This window comes from Coptis chinensis, chromosome 7 (genome assembly GCF_015680905.1).
Source record: "Coptis chinensis isolate HL-2020 chromosome 7, ASM1568090v1, whole genome shotgun sequence".
NCBI lineage: Eukaryota > Viridiplantae > Streptophyta > Magnoliopsida > Ranunculales > Ranunculaceae > Coptis > Coptis chinensis.
Window position 1 is genome coordinate 25,109,554 of NC_141462.1, and position 15,863 is coordinate 25,125,416.

The following is a 15,863-nucleotide window of genomic DNA, read 5'->3' on the forward strand; positions in this document are numbered from 1 at the left end:
TTTCTCAACACATCACCAAAAACCATACAAGAGGAACAGGGTGTATTAGACTTCCAACATGATTCAGGACTAGGGAAGGTAAAATGTTTTCTGCATTCATGTTCTTCATGAAGGGTAGGGAGCTTAATGGCGGTGTATTTCTCGACTTCTGCGTTATGCGAATAAAGTCTCTTCAATGATGGTGCCATCTTTCTTCTTGATTGTTCTCATCCCATATAGATCCCCGTTCATCCAAAGCCCGGATAACTTGAAACCAAGATGGCTCAACTTAGGAGTTCTACTTAAGATGATATTTCTTGACCCAAATGTTATTCTTTTCATCCATCGGTGTCCACACTTCCAGATAATCGGTGGGAGATCTCGCACCAAAGATACATTCTCTCCGAAAGTACAACGAGATACTTAACCCCACAATTCTATCATAGGTGGTACCAAGAGGAAAAAACCCTCCTTTTTGGAATTCTTCGCCTCAAGGTCGGAAGGAAAGAACAAAATACGGTCCAACTTTGAGTCCGTGACCAATATAAAACTCCATTACAAGAAACAGGCCCAAGGCGAGGAGGATATGGAACATGCTCCAACTCTCCAAGATTCACCACCCAAAGTGAAAACATTGCGGTCAAACTGTTGTTTAGTTTTCTCAGATAAAACCGTGACGTATTTATATTTCTTGCTCTGTGGAGCATAGCCGGCTTTAAATATCCTCACGGGAGATCCTACCGCTCACGGGATGGGTACTTTTAATGTGATTCTGAGTAATTGGATTGCATATGTGAATAAACTTATCTCTCATGGTAAGATAACACATCAAACTACGACATGTAGAAAGGTAACAATCGTTTTGCAAGTAATATTTTTGGTTTTTGTTTGTTGGCCACACATCATGGAGTTTTATGCCAACGGTTGTATCTTTTGGCTTTTCGACAAAACATAGATTACCTCGAATTCCATATACATGACCAGGATTCTTGACACCAAGCGAAAAGTGCAACTCAGGAAACAAAGGATCATCGGTGATAATATCTAGCCATAGTTTACAAGTGTACTTGATTCGAATGAGAGTTGTAATGGGCAGACGTGAAAGTATGTTCACTACAACATCATATGAGAGAAGATTTGTGACAAGCTTTTTTTAGAGGTAATTTCCATTAGGTAATTTTCATTTTATATATTGTTTTTCGATATAACTTATTACCGTTTTGTAGCTTTATTCATTTCTTTGTGTGTAGGACTTTTTAGGGAGTGGGTATGTTTTGTATAAGCTTTATAATGGACATAGACAGAGGCTTTTGGATTTAGAGGGAGCTTGAACCATACCCCATTGTTACTAATTTCTTCAAACGAAGTGTTCTTAGACAATACGGAACCGAAAGTGACCAATTTTTGTGTGATGCCAATTTCTTAATTCATGTTTCAGATATAAACTAGACTTCATTCCAAATCTGCTTTGATTTTTAAGCCTAAAACTTAACACTTAAACTATCGAAAAGACAAGAGTCGCGAACTTCCAAGTAATAGTTTAATTAGAAAGGTAAAAAGAAGGCAGTACGCGATTCGTGCCTTAGCATGTGAAAAATGCACGCACCGTTGTTTGGAAGGGACAACCGCTTCTTTGCCAATAAGTCAAGTTGTACGGGTTTCTCATTTGAGCTGGCCGTAGGATCCGGAACCAGTCTTAGAGGATTTTAAATTGGTCTCTTCCATCGGGCTTCTCGGGGAGATCGCTTTTAGGTTTTGGCGTGATGTTCTTCTAAAGCGAGCTCATTTCCATCGCTAAAGATACTTGCTATTCCCATTGATTGTTCAAGTACATCGGCGACGGGACCGTGGGAGTAAACATTAAAAGAAACTGTTCAACCTATTTGATGATAAAACAAACAATAAATCGGTGCTCTAGATTGAAGACATATTGGAGGTGGAAACGGAAACCCGACCAATCAAAGGGATTAGGTACTACTCTTTCAGTCTTTCTCAATAGGCTGCATTCCTATGCAGAAAACTTCAAAAGGTGCAACCATGAAGGAACCTAAGAGGAAAAAATGTCTTACCATTGTGAAATATGAAGCAGTTCGGAAGCTCAAACCATCTGATCTGAAGTTCGTCTTTTGCATATCGTGGTAGTATTATGCTTTTGATATTTTCCATTTACTTAATTTTTTGAATGATACGTGTGCTTTATGCAATCTTCTGTTTTTTAAATTATGCCCATAAGATATGCATATCTTAGTTATACAGTGTTCATAGTCTGATTTAAGTTCATAGACTTGACAGGATCAGGAATATTCACATTGTTTGTCTCACACCAGTTTGCAATCAAAGCCTTTACAGTGTAATTGGGGATAAGATTTGTGTGAGACAGAGTCTGGCGGGTCTTGGGGCAAACCGTGAGACCAAGATCAAGCCATTTTCTTATGTAAGTCCTCTCATAAGTTTGTCCAGAGGCAACTATTACTTGGATCTCTCATGAGTTCAAGGGAGAGAGGACAAGAGAAATCGGGAGGAATTGAACCGAAGTAGTGCTCGGGTCCGTTTTATTTTCACAAGAAGGTCGTGCATGAGTGTGACAAGACAAATCATGTGATCTATGTACTTGGCCTCTCCATCATTTTCATCTTGCTCAGCTTGCAACTTAACTTTTTCAAGTGCCACGACCTCCATTAGAAGTCCCCGATTTGTGGTCAAGCTCGGAGAATCGCAATCTTCACCATGCTTTTCGAATGGGTGTGGAATTCTCAACTTCAAACAAGACATTGCTTCTTTGATGACAAAGCTTATACTTTAAATTCTCTTTGAAGTAAGAAAGTAATTGAGATACTATAATATCATGCGAAGTACTATCATGAAAACTCAATTCATGGTTTCAGAAGTTTACCGCAGTAAAACAAAGGTATGTTTGCATCGCTTGTAACGGTACCGATGTTTGGAGTGCAATCCAACCTATGATGCCTTTCTTTGCAAATTCAGTGGGTAATGGTATTGCATGTTATGAGACCCAGTAGACTTAATTTTAGAAATTAAAGTCTTAAACTATAATTTAATTAGTTCAAGATCATTTGACTCACATGTTTCAAAACTACAAATTCTCGCTTTCAAGAAGAACCCCGGTCCAATTCAAAATTCAGATCCGATCTTGACCAATAGAGACCGATTGGCTTCAATTACCAATGTATCGATTTCAATGTATTCTCGATTAAGCTCTTTACCTTTTTCTCTTAGTAAAATGCTACTTAATCCGAGTCTCTCCATCAGTATATTATCAATTGTATCATGTATGAGAAACCGATATGAACACCACAGATTGGCATCGCTTCCAATAGAGCTTCTCCATTAACCTGTAGCGGAACAAATTTACAGACTACCATTGTTGTAGATCGTGAAAGAAGCTTTATGCCGACTCGCGTGAAAGTATATAAATCCATATACAGAAGAAGTGATATAAAGCACAGTTAGTTAATAACACTCTTGGACTTTTTATAAAGTTACCCCATTTGAGGTGTGTGCGACCGGGCCATTGTTCAAGAGATTCCTTCTTATTATGTCCACCTTCCATCCAATGTTACTTTCGGTCGAGTTGCGGTAGCAAAGCTATGATGAAGAGAAACAAGACAGCCGAAGCCAAAAAGAAATATGCAACACTGCGAGACATGGCCGGGTACTTGGATTCTTTGGGGAATTGAAGGATAAGGGGAAATTTGGTGAGCTAGCTAGCTGCCTATATATAATTTATATGCATGAAGCAGGTAGAGAAATGAAGATGATGAGCAAGCAAGATAGTTGTTTCAAGTCCCTAAACATATATATATATGGATTTATGTGTATGTGTGCGTGTGTGTATCGGTGCACTCTATGAAGATAATCAATGAAGAAGGGACGGGAAGCCGAATTTGGAAGATATATCCAAGAACTGATAAATGTGTACATATATGAATAAGTGTTATCGATGATGCACAAATGAAGACTAGAATTAACATTGTGTGGTCGTTGTTGGGGTCCAAGCAGAGCAGAGGGCTTTGTGATAATTAGAGTTGGTGACTTTTCTTTTGGAATGACTGTGAATAGCATGGATACATTTCGTTCATGAGGTTCGCATGTATTGGAAGGAAGCCGTTGGAAGTTTATGCACAAGGAAGGCGACATTAAGTAAGTGGAGGCCGGAGAGGACTTTACTTTTGTTTTGGTTATTGTTGGTAATTAAACCTAAACGCATACATTATATATCACTAAAAGGCGGTGATCATCCAAGACTAAATAAGAGAGAAACGGCTCTTAGTAGATAGAAAAAAAAATATGCATGTAAAGATAAAGCGGTTTGTCGGTTGTGAGAGTTTCGTGGGTGATCCTATTCATGTATTATTTGTCTTTATGCATTTGGACTGATACATGATGATGATTATTACACTAGACTTTCTTTACTGAATATAAATCCAAACGTTTGTTACTCCGAAGAGTTTCGTTTGTTGAAGCTTCACGAGTCACGACGACACATTTTGTTTCGGTATAACACTCTTGGACTTTTTTTAAAGTTTCATTTTGTTTAGTAGTGAAATTTATTTGTTGTTTTTGGTTTGATAGGCTGCAAGCTCATTTTGAGAGCATTCAGAGAATAGTTGATTTGACAACGTTACCTTATGCTATGTACTATTTGTGGAATCGGGTATCTGATGAATTAGATCATTCACAGTTGACTGATAGATTAAAGCTAGAAAAGGATACACTGACATCTTTGGAGAAGATTGAGATATGGGAAAATCTGAAAATTCTAAGTATGAACACCCACTTGGCTATTACACAACATTGCCTGGTTTACATTATCTGCACTTGGTTTTCTAGCTCATTTAAGTTGCTTTTGTTTTTTTCGTGTTGTTTTACTAGATTTCACGAGATTGCAAAGTGTCATTATGGGCAATGACGGTACTCACCTTATACATCGAGTTCAAGTCAACATTTTAGGGAGACATCTCTACATTGATCTGACTCGAGGAATGGGAGCGTCTTATCTATCGGTAAGACCCTTTCATTTTCGCGAAGTTTTCTCCATTCCCTTCGATGAGCCCGGTGAGAAGGATATAACTTTCAAGAGTGTCCTCTTGAATAATTGTCAAGAAGCATTTGAAGGTGCTGAAAATCGAAGTGCAAGACTCTTGGAAACATCCGTCATGTCATATAGGTGAACTTTTAAAACGTAAGATGGTGCCCGAGAAGATTATACACCACATTGTTCAGGTTGTTATCAAAACCCTCTACATTTTAAACTCCCCTTTTTCCATTTTATTTTTTAATTTTTTATTTTTTTATTTTTTTATTTTTTTATTTTTTTATTTTTTTATGCTGTGTTTTATGTGTAAGTTTCTTAAGCTGTTCTGATGATTGATTACAGGAGTTGTTGGGACAAGATCCTAAGATTTGTTGGATGAGGGAAATGTTGAGACTGTGTCAGTTTCTCAACACCATTGGCAAGCAGCTGGATGAAAGCCCCAAGTCTCGGCGTGTTAATGATGCCTACTTCAACCGAATGAAGGATCTCACCACGCACCCCCAACTGGCACAACGGCTGAAATTCATGGTTCGTGATGTTCTAAATCTGTGAGCAAACAAGTGGGTCCCCAGCCACAAGGAGGTATACTTCCTCAATTCCCTTTCTTCATGAAAGTCTTACATACTTGAGTCCATCTTTCTTTACTTATTCTCCCCAATTTGTTTTGACATATCAAAGCTAAGACCATCACTGAAATTCATTCGGACACAGAAAAGACGTACTCTTGGGTTGCGTCTAGGTGCAACCGCTAGCATGAGGGTTAATTGTGGTACTGGCGTGGATGCAATTGGGGGTTTGAGCCCAGGGGTTTCCCCAACCGACCTGGCGCAGGGGGTATAATGCCAGGAATGCCTAGAGCGAGGAAGATGCCCAGGATGCCAGGAATTGATAATAATGACAATTGGGAGGTCCAGCGCAGTCGTTCGATGCCAAGGGGTGATCTTTCAGCTATGCAGTCTGTTGTGCGTGTCCAGGCTCCCTTTACCAACAAGCCAACAACCGTCAACTCAAAGCTTCTAACTCAGGGTTGTGGTGGCGTAATAATTGGGAGAACAAGTCTATTGTTGCAAGGTAGTGGTGCAGGTTCGCCTGGTAGTCCTTCCAATATAGCTACTACTATTGATCATGTAGCATACAGTCCTCCTACTAAGCCTGTCACTTCAGTAGCACCTTTATTGCCGGCAGAGAAACGACCAGCTCCAGTTGCAAAAATAAACCCAGATGAACTTCGTAAGAAAACAGTCTCTCTTCTCAAGAAATACTTTGGCATTCGCATTCTATATGAAGCTCTACAATGTGTGGAGGAGCTGAAAGCTCGAACTGAATGCTACGGAATTCCACTCGGATGTTGTAAAATTAAGGCTTTTTAAATGAATCTCTCTGATGGTGCACCTGTAAACATACATCCTAGAGTAAACCATCTTCAGTGAGGCAGTGGTGCATTGTTACATATGGTTTCCGTATCTGCCATCAAATATGCCCTCCTAGCTGATGATTTGTGTAGCTCATATCTGATTGAATAAATAATTTTGAGAAGTTGATATTGTTTAAGATTTCAAGAATGGCATGTTGAGTAGACAATAAGAAAAAGGTATGTTGCAATTTCGAAATAAATGTTCATACTCAGAATAGATCCATCAGATGGGTTTAATAAAATACATCATTCGATGGGATTTAAATGCCATTAGAAAGAACTACATGACAAGTATTTTAGTTACTGGAGCCCCGAAATGTATTGCAACCCCAACAGAGAACACATTTTTTAATCAAACAAAGAAGAACAAATTGTTCTCATGGGAGTTCTCTCGTGCGTAGAAGCACAACTCTTTTAATCACTCTTTTTAATTATTAGAAAGCTTTACAAGATCCTATTTGGTGATTTTATGTATATAAACCAGTTTAAACGATTATAAATATCATCTCAAATTGATTTAGATATGAATTATTCAATTTAATATGATGTATTAGCAGACTTCATTTAAGTCTAGCAAGGTTAGTTTTCATATAGACTTATAGCAAGTAGAGAATGTCTGTCATCCAATTTACCCCTTGAATAGTCGAGATCAATGAATACATTGGATAATGATGTTGCATTCTCAAGGTAGTAATTAGCAATGTAACAGTACAGGTACCAAAAGACATATTCTTTAACAATGAAGACGTCATAGTTAAAGAATTCTCTGGAAGCCCTACATATTCTTTAGAAAAGGCACAAAATTCGGCTGCTTTTAATGCAATAAAATTTATAAAAGATAAACGTGAAATAGAAATTGAAGACTTCAATTTCAAAGAATTCTTGAAGAAAAGAAAAGAAGTTGAAAAAAAACAAATTTAGTTTGACACCCTCAAAAACGTTATGCTAGATTGTATGATTCAAGACAAAGAAAACAAAGACAAGATCTTTGAGTTGAAGGAAACAATTAAAGAGATGAAAGAAAAGGAGAAAAGCAGTTGGAAAGATATGATATTAACAACAAAGAAGAGAAGAAAGCTTTGACAATAAAAAAAAGGAAATCATCACAATTATTACCAAGGTTCAATGACCTTAGCCAAATAAAACAATTCGTGCTACAAAATCTTGGTAAAGTTCCCAAAGAAGTACTGGGTGTCATAGAAAAAACCGGTTTGGAAAGCATTATCTCAGCTCCATTAAGATCCGGGCAACCATTGAATGTACTATGGCCAAGTGCTATCTACAAAGAAAATGTATGTGTAGCAGGGGATGCTTTGCATCCTATGATTCCTGATATTGGCCAAGGGGGTTGTGCGGCCTTAGAAGATGGTGTTGTTTTAGCAAGATGTCTTTCTGAGAAAGCAAACTGAAGAAAAAACAGATGATGAAGAAGAATATAAGAAGATCAGGAAAGGTATTAAGAAGTTTGCTGAGAAAAAAAAGTGGGGAAGTTTTGAGCTCATTGCTACATCTTATATTGTCGGTATGTTACAACAGAGCAATGGGAAGATCATGAACTTCTTTAGAGACAAGTTTTTGTCGCCGTACCTCTAGCTGGTTTGTTACTCAAGAAATCTGACTTTGATTGTGGGAAGCTCACCTCTTCCGAACCGATATTAGTGAAAGATTATTGATGTACTGGTCATTTGGGTGTGCAGATTTATTCTTCTCCGTCTCTTTAGTTGTTGAACCTTTCTTTGGCCATTTTCAGTGGAGATAAAATGCTTAGTCAAACTAAGATACTTAAGTTTCCTTCACAGTTAGTTGAGTCTTGATCAGTGAAGGATTGAACCTAATTGATCCCAAAGATCAATAATATGTGTGCTTTTAAGATACGAATTTAATGATGTAATCATTATTTAGTTAGTAGTTTGCAACTCAAATCCTACTATATCCATGTGAAAAATGAGGCGAAGAAAACTCTGAGAAACGTTTCGTGTAAATGTTCTAATGACACAAGAAAACACATTCAAAGCCTCTCTGAACATTCTTACTCTCAAATCAAGCAAGCGCTAATCTTTTACTTGGGAGGGTCACATGTAAACAGGAAAAGAAGAGTGCACAAACTGCACATATCGTTAACGCGATCACCCGAAAGAGAATTTATTTGAATGAACAATGGTTTTCATCAAGTTTCATCATCTTTGTGATGCTTTACATCTATTACTCTTTATGAGGACATAAATGTTGAGTATCGGGTCTCACACCTTCTTCAATAGCAATGGAGGTGAGTTGGTAGCTATAAAAATATAATATTTACATTTTAATTCTTTAGACTTTTAGGAACGTATGCACTGGTAGCATGCTTTCCTTCAGTTGGCTTCAAGTTTTCAACCCACTTTTGTATCTAATATTTGTTTTTTACAGTATACAAGAATGGAGAATGTTGTTATGCAAAAATTAGTGCAAGTTATGGACCGAAACATATTTCAAGCCTAAGATGCTTGCCTTTAGTGGTTAGAAAATGTCTTTTGTTCTAATTGCTAGATGGAAGTCAGGTACCCTATTACAGTCTACAACAGCTAGCCGAAGATTATAGAAAATTTAGGGAGGTAAAATCTCAAAGCTGATTTAGGGGGTAGATATGGTTGGACAAGACCCTTATTGAAGCCACAAAATACCTCTTTTTGTCTAGGTAGATTGATTTTGTTTTAGATGAAATGCTATTTTGGGAGTTAGTTTATTTATTTATTATATATATATTTTTGTTTTATTGGTCATTAATACTGAGTAATTGAGAATGCTCCCAAGAAGCCACATCATCATGTTCTATTAATATAAATATATTATTTATTCAAGTGGATTTTAGGCTTTTGAGTCTTTAACTATCTATGTAGCAAGTCTGGCCATAGGCCGGGCCAAATGGCTATATATATATATATAGAGGTCGGCTCTTAAGCGGACTCATTCTATACGGACTTGAGCGGACTTACCTAAAGAATTGGTTTCTCACATTTGAGTGAAAAGTGGGTCCCAGATATAGTCAAAACTAAAAGCTGAGAAAATCTTGTCTCGTATGAAATCTAGAAAGGTGAGAAAACTCTCTCTCCTCGTCTCGTCCTCTCCTTTTCTCTGCAAGTTCTATCTCCCTATCACATTAATACTTACTGAATCTTCAATTGTTGAAATTCGAATTTCTCATCCAAATAATTTCACAAATCCAAATTGTGCTCACTACTCAGTAAAGGAGAGAGAAAAAAAAATATAGTTTTCCTTCTTGAAATTGGTTTTGTCTCCATTTCTTCTTCATATTTGTTTTGGTTGATTACCACTTGCTCATCAAAGGCTAATAAGTAAGATGATTTCTCATCTGGTTGATTATCTCATCTTGTTTACCAAAAAAAAAAAAAAAAAAAAAAAAGAACTTGTAATCCTATTGAATTTTGAATGTAGACAAACATATTGAAGACTATATATGATGTTCATCGCATAAGAAGAATCAAAGCCCAAGTCTTCTGCTTCTAAATTGGTGGTGTCAAAGCACTATCTCCAGCACAATAATTCTTTGCTGGTGTTATTGAAGATAATAATCACAGAAACAAGTTTGTTCTTCCGCACGGATTCAACACCACTCAATTTCTCAAATATTTTTATTAAACTAAAAGAACACCACGATTAAAATTTTCGGTATTTGATTTCATTTTCCCAAATGACACTAAAGTTATTGCTAATCCAAATGATATTGTTGGGAGAGAAGGATTTGATATGGTGTGGGGACTGGAGAGACGAAATGTTGGAGAAGAACTGAAGAATGGTTTAAAACCTGCGTAAAAAATCTACTAGAGAGAGAGAGAGTAAATATAATCACCACTTTGTAAGGAATCTTTAAGAGAAACCCATTCTTTTGGTAAGTCCGCTCAAGTCCGTATAGAATCTTGGGTGAGTTGTGAGTACTTTCTATTCTCCGGTCGTGTGTTGTTTTAATTTATTTTCTTCTCTTCATGTAGACTAGCAAGCGTCCTTCATTTTCCGTGAATGTTTTGGATTTAGTACCGTGTTGTACCCTACCAGTCAGTAAGGTCTAATCACATGTAAACTTCTAAAACATTTATCCTAAACTCAGAGCTGGCACATGGATTCGTGTTTCCATCTGGATGATTATTGGAATATTTGTCTATCTATTTTATGGAAGAACCCACAGCTCGCTGCGAAATGCAGTTTATGTGACAACTTCTCGCGCTGAGGAGATCTACAGAAGCTCTTCAGAACATTTGGCCTAATAATAGAATGAATACATTTCGGAGTGCTAAGTTCAAACGTATGAGTAAAAAAACATGTACTGGTAGTCACATTGTTACCAGCTTGTCATATATGAATACACATTTATATTTAGCAGGGCTGAATGACTTCAGTCTTGTTTTTATAGCAATTCTTCGGTAAGGATGTTGTAAATTATCTGCTACTCGAAAGATGTTAATTATTTTCTTTGTTTGATATATGCATTGAGATGTGTTCTACTGCAATTTATAGAATACTTGGGTTTTGTTGGCAGAATTGGGATCATCAAGGCCGCCCGTACATTCCAAGTCCATTGCAACAGGTTGTTGGCCTTTATCAGCCCCGAGTCAAGTTCCAGGTTCTTACAAAGATTCTTCTGGGCTTCCGCCACCAGCAGCAGTACATACATCTTCTCATTATCATCCCCTGCAAGTTCATCAAGGAGGACCACTAGGTGTTGGTGGTCAGGAAGTGGGAGGTGCAAGTAACTTGCATAATCGTCTTAGAGCCGCAGCTAACCGTTCTGCCCATGTTACAAGATCACCACCCGCCGTACCTGTTCAACTCCAAGCACCTGGATCATCTTTTCCAATGATTCTCGACGGGCATAAGGGGGTAAATACAGCACATGTTGCAAGATCTAATGTCTTGAACGCATTGCCATCAGATCAGAACTGGAGGCCTGCTGGTCGAATGAGAGGAGCTCTATCTGGTCAGGCTTATTCTGCTGCTCTTAGCAAGTATATGGTTCGGCCAACTCAATCGGTTCAAGCTGCATCACCACCACCACATACAGCGCCACCTTTTAGTGTTTCTCAGCAACTCCAGATACTCATTTCCAACAACATTAATTCCCATAGATCTTCACAGCAGGCTCAAACAAGGACTGGAGGTGCTTGCATCATCCCTAGTCATCCTCTAACTGTAGTCCTTTGTATGGATGTGCAAATTTTTGTCAGCTGTAGATTGGAGGGTCAATTCAGTTAACAGCTTGTAAAGTTTTTGGATTTGGAGGTAGTGATTAGTCTAGTGATTGGAAGTGTTTTTTGGTAAAGCAGGGAAAAATGTTTGTCTGTATCCTGTGTTCTATCTACATGGAGCTTTGTTTCAATGAAGACGGCGATGACAACAGCAAGAACCGCCAAAGCAGCGGCAACAACAACTACAAAAGCTATACACCACACCGCACTTCAAACACCGATGATTTATGTATAATGTTGGTGTGTGAATGTCTATGTCAGTGTTTAAGTTCTTGTATAATGTTGGTGTGTGAATGTCTGTGTCAGTGCTTAAGTTCTTGTTGTGATACTACGTTTTAAAACTGTCCTAAATTAGCCAATGGTTATGCAGTGTGCACTCTCTGTAGTTTGTTACTGATATATGAAGGGCCCAAACTAAGTACTCCTCGTTGCCTTGAAAAAACTTGCTGAATATTGATGTGCCGATTCTCTGTTGACCTCATGAAAAAATACCTCCCCACGCTTGTTTTGAAGATCTTACACTTTCACTCGTCCTTATCGCTCACTTTAAGAGTAAGATTGAAACGATGGAAACCCCGACTATTAGAAAAAGTTGATTCTACCATACACGCTTCCAATACCTTCACAAATTCGAGTTTTACATAAACTTTCCCAAACGTTTGGCTCTTCGGTCGAACATAGCTCTCCAACCACGTAGTATATCCAACATTAAAACATTTGTCAACTTCTCAAAGCAATATATACTACGGTTACTACCACAGATAACAGAAACTAAATCTAGTGTTACACATAGATGGAACTAGGGAGGTTTATGTAAATTCATTAAGTATGTAACGTATAAAGTATAAAGTGGTTGAAATGTTTGTAGTAAATACGTTGGATTACAAAAAATAAAGAAATGTTAACAGCAATATGTAACGTATGATCATTCTGCAGTCCCATAATTCCCTTTCTTGTTTCTTCAAGATATCAACAGCCCTCATAGAATCCGAGGCCACTTCCACCTTCAGTAGTTGTAGCTTCTGACACCCTTGCAGACCAGAAGTTTGTGATACATGACAGACCTTGGACTACTAGCTCCAGTGTAAGCTAACACTACTCTGCAACTTTTTTAATCAAGCGACATTCCTACACAAAAACATATGAATATTCAAAGCTATGAAAATACAATAAACATACATAAAAAAAAATTAAAAATGTATATTTACCCGAAGATGAATAAGAATCATCATCTGTGGTAGAACCCAAAGTTGCGTCCTCGTCGTACAAGCAAGTTTTTTCACTGCAAATCAATTAACATAAGAAAATAATTTGTGAATACTTTAATAGGAATAAAAAGAAAGGAAGAAAAAATTTGCATTTCTTACCCATTGTTTAGCTCTTCTTCATTGTTTAGCTCTTCTTTACCCTTCTTCTTAAGCTCCGGACAATTCCTTTTATCGTGTGACATTCCAACCTTGTTACATCCATTGCACCGTCTCTTTTTATATTTTTGTGCCTTTTTGAGTGCTTTTTCTTTATCTCCTTTAAGTCTTTTTCCACATCCTTTTGGTCTTGCTTGACTCGGTTCATGATAATTAATTGCCAAATTAGAACTCTTTGCTCCAAAAACTCCTACACTTGTATCACAACCAAACACTTAACTACTTTTCTCATGTGGTGTTGCTACACTTGTATCACAACCAACCAACTTACTAATTTTTTCAAGTGCACCACTTAAAGCATCTGTAAACACTTTAGTTACTTCTTCACTTTCGAGGGATTTATCAACTACAAGTGTTGACATTTGAATCAATTCATTCCGCTTCATGATGTATAATTTATCATCTTGAACCTCTATTCCACCATCATCATCAATGCCCACGACTTTTGCAGTTTTACACCATCTCTTCAAAATGTATTGATTCAAAGAACTTATCAAAATCATACATCTTATTCAAATAAGCTAAAATATGCCTACAAAGGGACCCCTAAGCTCTCAACTTTTTACAAGTGCATGAAGCAAAATCTAGATCTTTTTGATAAGAAATTTCCCCAAGACTCTAGACTTTTCGGCCGCCATTTTTCTATGAACCTTATAAACGCAACACTTTTCATTCTCACTAACAAGTACAAATCTATAATTCAAGCTCTCCCATAACTCATCTTGAAATTTAAAGAATAACTCATGTGTATAAACATCAACCATGTGTACCAAAAAGCTATGGGGCATTTTCATTTTTGGTTTCTCAATCATATCTTTGTTATCTACCATTAATTTTTCATGACGTTGGCGCACAAGTCCCCTACCAAACTGAACCATAAAATCTACCAGAGAATTTTCTTTTGAAACATACATTTTGAAAAATGAATGAGCACTTTCCGCTCGTTGACTACTTGACATACCTGCAGAGAAGATGTGATTCACATGTGCGGGCACCCATTGTGATCGGATTTCGTACATTGACTCCAACCACTTGTTCTCATGTAAACCACTCCTCTGAAGAATACCATTCCACTTCAAGTCAAACTCATCTTTCATCTCAGATCCCCAAATGCAGTTTGAAAACTCAGTGTAGTACTTACTATATATAACTGAATCTATTTTCATTGAAAATTTCATCAGTATGTGCCAACTGCAATACCTGTTGATAGAGTACTTAAAACTTTAGCATGTAAAACAAATAAAAAAAATAACGTCTGCAAATTAATTATAAAAATAAATAAATAAATAAGAAACCTGTGAAAAGTGGTTGGAAGAGTTTGAGAAATGGCTTTTGTCATTGCTGGATCTTGATCTGTAATAATCATCTTTGGGGGATTGCCTGGCATAGCTTCTAAAAATTGGTTCAACAACCAAATAAATGATTCTGTGGTCTCATCACATAAAAATGAACAAGCAAAAACAACTGTCTGACTATGATTATTAACCCCAAACAGAAGTGCAAGAATCAAGCCATATCGATTAGTGTTGTAGGTAGTATCAAAGATAACCACATCTCCATAAAATTTGTATGCTCGTCTCGAGGTTGCATCAGCCCAAAAACAACGTGTAATTCTCTATTCATCGTTTGTCTCAATTTTAAAAGTGAAAGAAGGATTCCTCCCTTGTTCCAATTCTAAAAACGCATAAAGCATATCTCCATCATGGCCTTTCATCTTATTACGCTTGTCCATTTCCTGGTTATTTAAATCTTTATGTGTGAAACCAATATTTTCTATCCCTCCTGACTGAACTCCAAGAAGATTGAACTGCTGATGTTGTGGTATATTTACCATGCCAAGTTGTTGTGTTAAACATTTTTGGGCACTGGAAACACCACGGTGAGATCTTAGAAGATGTACTCTTCGCGGGGTCGACAACGGGTTAGAATGCCCTTCAACAAATATAGTAACAACAAATGTATTAGAGTTTGACTTCGTCACAGCAACTTTTGCTTTACAATCTTCTTTTACATTACCCCGACGCCTTTTTGTATCAACGTCCGCTATTTCTGAACTTTTTCCTTGCTTGTAACACACATATTCATTTCTTACACATTCACCATCTTTCTTCCTTTCAGACCAACTACGAACACTAAATCCAACGGCTTTGGCATAATTATTGTAGAAACTATAGACATCATCAAGTGATTCAAACTCCTGTTCTTTTCTAGGTTTGGTATCATTTGATACTTGGGGATTGTAAATGTGATTGGGTTTCCCACCTACACTCCCACTCTCAATTTCGAAATCCTCATTTTCCATCTCAATATAACCTAGAAAAAAAATATATAACAAACCCAAGTTTGAATAAGCGGATAACAGAACAATTGAAATTATAAAAAAAATTGTCGACATCGACAAGCAACGCATAAAACAATGTAGGAATAGAATAATTACATGACCGAAAATGACAGGACCAATATGTAAAGCTAATATAGCGATAGTTTTTTATCTGTAAAATTGAATATCATGTAAGAAGCACCAAGACAGCACCACACTCGTTTCGCGGACCTATCACAAGGACGAGCTCTTCCCGATCCAGGGGTAATGATGCAGCATCCGACTGCTCATGTGGTAGCCATATGACATGGACGTCAAACACCTACACTGGGCATCCCACCAATATATTTTATGCTAAGTGCTTTATTATTGTAGTACTTAAAATTTGAGCAAATAGCAAATAGACCAAAATGTAGTTCCTAGAAAAGAGTCT

The 15,863-nt window shown here is 37.2% G+C and overlaps 1 protein-coding gene, 1 long non-coding RNA gene and 1 pseudogene across 2 annotated transcripts; 2 read left to right on the forward strand and 1 right to left on the reverse strand.

Annotated features, from left to right (window-relative positions):
* Positions 1-3,587: 3,587 nt before the first annotated feature.
* Positions 3,588-6,416, forward strand: LOC147486774 (eukaryotic translation initiation factor-like; annotated as a pseudogene).
* A 3,001-nt stretch (positions 6,417-9,417) lies between these two features.
* LOC147486775 (uncharacterized) lies at positions 9,418-12,107 on the forward strand. Its single transcript, XR_015203162.1, has 2 exons — positions 9,418-10,367; positions 10,981-12,107. It is a non-coding gene; the product is annotated as an uncharacterized LOC147486775 (long non-coding RNA).
* A 2,618-nt stretch (positions 12,108-14,725) lies between these two features.
* On the reverse strand, positions 14,726-15,412 carry LOC147486776 (protein FAR1-RELATED SEQUENCE 5-like). Its single transcript, XM_086573849.1, has one exon. The coding sequence runs from the start codon at positions 15,410-15,412 to the stop codon at positions 14,726-14,728; it is 687 nt and encodes a 228-aa protein (XP_086429975.1).
* Between the last annotated feature and the right edge of the window lie 451 nt (positions 15,413-15,863).